Source organism: Fusarium tjaetaba (assembly GCF_013396195.1).
Source record: "Fusarium tjaetaba strain NRRL 66243 chromosome Unknown NRRL66243_c0000431, whole genome shotgun sequence".
Classification (NCBI taxonomy): Eukaryota; Fungi; Ascomycota; class Sordariomycetes; order Hypocreales; family Nectriaceae; genus Fusarium; species Fusarium tjaetaba.
In genome coordinates, this window is record NW_023501627.1 from 1 (window position 1) to 2,220 (window position 2,220).

At 47.9% G+C, this 2,220-nt stretch overlaps 1 protein-coding gene across 1 annotated transcript; it reads right to left on the reverse strand.

Annotated features, from left to right (window-relative positions):
* Positions 1 to 645: 645 nt before the first annotated feature.
* Positions 646 to 1,713, reverse strand: FTJAE_13511 (uncharacterized protein; the record flags this gene model as incomplete). The annotated part of the gene is made up of 2 exons (XM_037346663.1): positions 646 to 1,536; positions 1,609 to 1,713. 2 exons carry the CDS (start codon positions 1,711 to 1,713, stop codon positions 646 to 648), a joined length of 996 nt encoding a protein of 331 aa, XP_037199461.1.
* Positions 1,714 to 2,220: the final 507 nt, after the last annotated feature.

A 2,220-nucleotide genomic window follows, 5' to 3' on the forward strand; every position in this document is an offset into this window, starting at 1 on the left:
TTCTTTCCTCCCCTAGCTTGGGAAGATGAGAGCATTTAAGAGGCGACTGTCATTTTGTCATAGATACCATAGTCTACTCCGTACATGGAAATGAATCATAATCCCCCAAGTTGTTCCACGCCTCAAAAATCAGAAAACAAAGGACCTCCAGGATTCGATAAAAACACTTAGCCAAGCTCATTTCAACCTTGAAGAGCTGTAGATTGGCCATCTTGCCACCTAGGGTAGAGGTCCCAAGCTTTTTTGCCTCCCCTAACCACGTTGCCGTATGGTTGATCTTCCCACAAGAGTGTACTGTTTTCCATCACCTCGCTTGCACGTCGCTACCAGCAGCTTCTTCAACGCATGTGCATCCGCTAACTGAGCACGCTCGTATAAGCCCACTGGCGTTCCTGGCATGTTCTCATCCTGGAAAGGGTCCTCTTCCATCGGGAACGGACGTTCTTCGACAGGCCGGTACCACATCACCCCCCAACTTCCTTCGTCAAACGTGTAATACCTTCCGGACATCCCGAGATCGAGAACTATTGGACGGCCCTCGAAGTAATTTTCCCAGCTGGAACACTTGAAATTGAAGTTTCGTAAGTTTGGTAGATTTTGGCGGATACGGTCGAACATGTCTGACCATCGGAGATCATTTGTATATCAGCCGGAGTCGAGCGGCCCCGGATGTGTGTGAGCCATCATGAGGCTGTGGTTTGGCTGGCCCATATTCGTGGAGTGGTCTGGTAGTTTCTTCCACCCATCTAGGTTGACGCCCATGTCTTCAAAAGCGGGCTGTTGCACAAGACAGTGCGTCGCAATTTTGCAGCTGTAAAGGTTCAAGTCGACGAGAGAACGTTGTTGCAGGACCCAGTCAAATTGATCTTGTCGAAGAATGATGTATTCCTCCAGCGTCAAGCGCTCCAAGCATGGAAATGATAGACCTTTGCCATCAAACTCAGCTGGGATAGATCCCCAGCGGTGACCAGCAATCGTCAGCTCAACCAGACGCTCGGAAACTGAAGGTAAGAGAGTGCCTGAGAGATATGAGGAAAATCCAGGCTTCTCTCGTTGGTCGTCACCATAAACCAAGGCAATGTGTAGTTTTTCGATATTTTGTAATAGGTTATCGGTGAGATTCTTGGGCAGCGGCGTATCCTCAAGGCTTTTCAGTATCAACTCGCGGATAATACTTGTCCCAGGACGAGACTCTCGAGCCCTTAGTGTCTCCGAAATGATTTCGAGTGTCCTCCTGCGTGTAGATGAGGGCTCATTTATCAATCCTGGGAGTTGTTCACTAGCGGGAAAGAGCGAGAAACGCATATCGAGACAGTCGAGGTTTGGCATATCGCAGATGCGGCTGATGGCGGATGTAAACTCAGGCCAATGGCCATCCCTAGGCCAAGACTCTGGCCAAGATGAAATATGATCAGCGTCAACGTAATCATAGATTGGTGAGGTCTCGATAGCGACGCGTCGCACAGCATCTTTGATGGAGTCATTTTCTAGAACTTTATGCCAGGAGCTAAAGTCATCTTCGATCGTGTTCTTACTCTGCTAGAGTGTGATTGTTCGGAAGAGATGCTTAGTCACCAGCTCATTCCATTGATGACAGACGAGGCGGACGGGCAAGACGTGACGGATCGAGTCTTCGCGCAGGCGATGCTTTCCTCTGTCGGTAAGAAGATAGCTGAGGATGTGGCTCAGGATCTCGTTGGGGATGTGATCCATCGCGAGTGGTATTTCTGGCGAGAGAGATGAGATGTCGTAGCACGATGAAAAAAAAAGAGCGAGGAAGTTTTGAACACAAGTTAAGAGAGAGAGTTCGCTCGAGGCAGTGGCATAGGGCCCACTTATATCTTGTGCAGCTACAGTGACACACTTGTTGCCAGTGACTGCCACTGACCATTAGAGATTGGATATGCAGAAGTGCGCTTGAGAATCTTTTATAATAAAACAACCAAGCAGCTTCTACTCTCTACTCTTGCTCCTAACGCAGGTATAGGCCTGCATACGCGCTGCAAGGGAAGCCAGGAGATTTGTTGCATAGAGACCTGTTCTGAGCGACATCAGACTTGAGTAAGTTCAGTATATCTTGGCGCCCTTGTTCAATATGACAGGCTTGTTTTAGAGTGAACCAAAGAAAGCATTTTCTATGAATCTGTATGCATTTGGTCATGTGATCAATTAGTAAATTATTAATATCATATAGAATAACGGGCCGTTTTAACTTTGCGG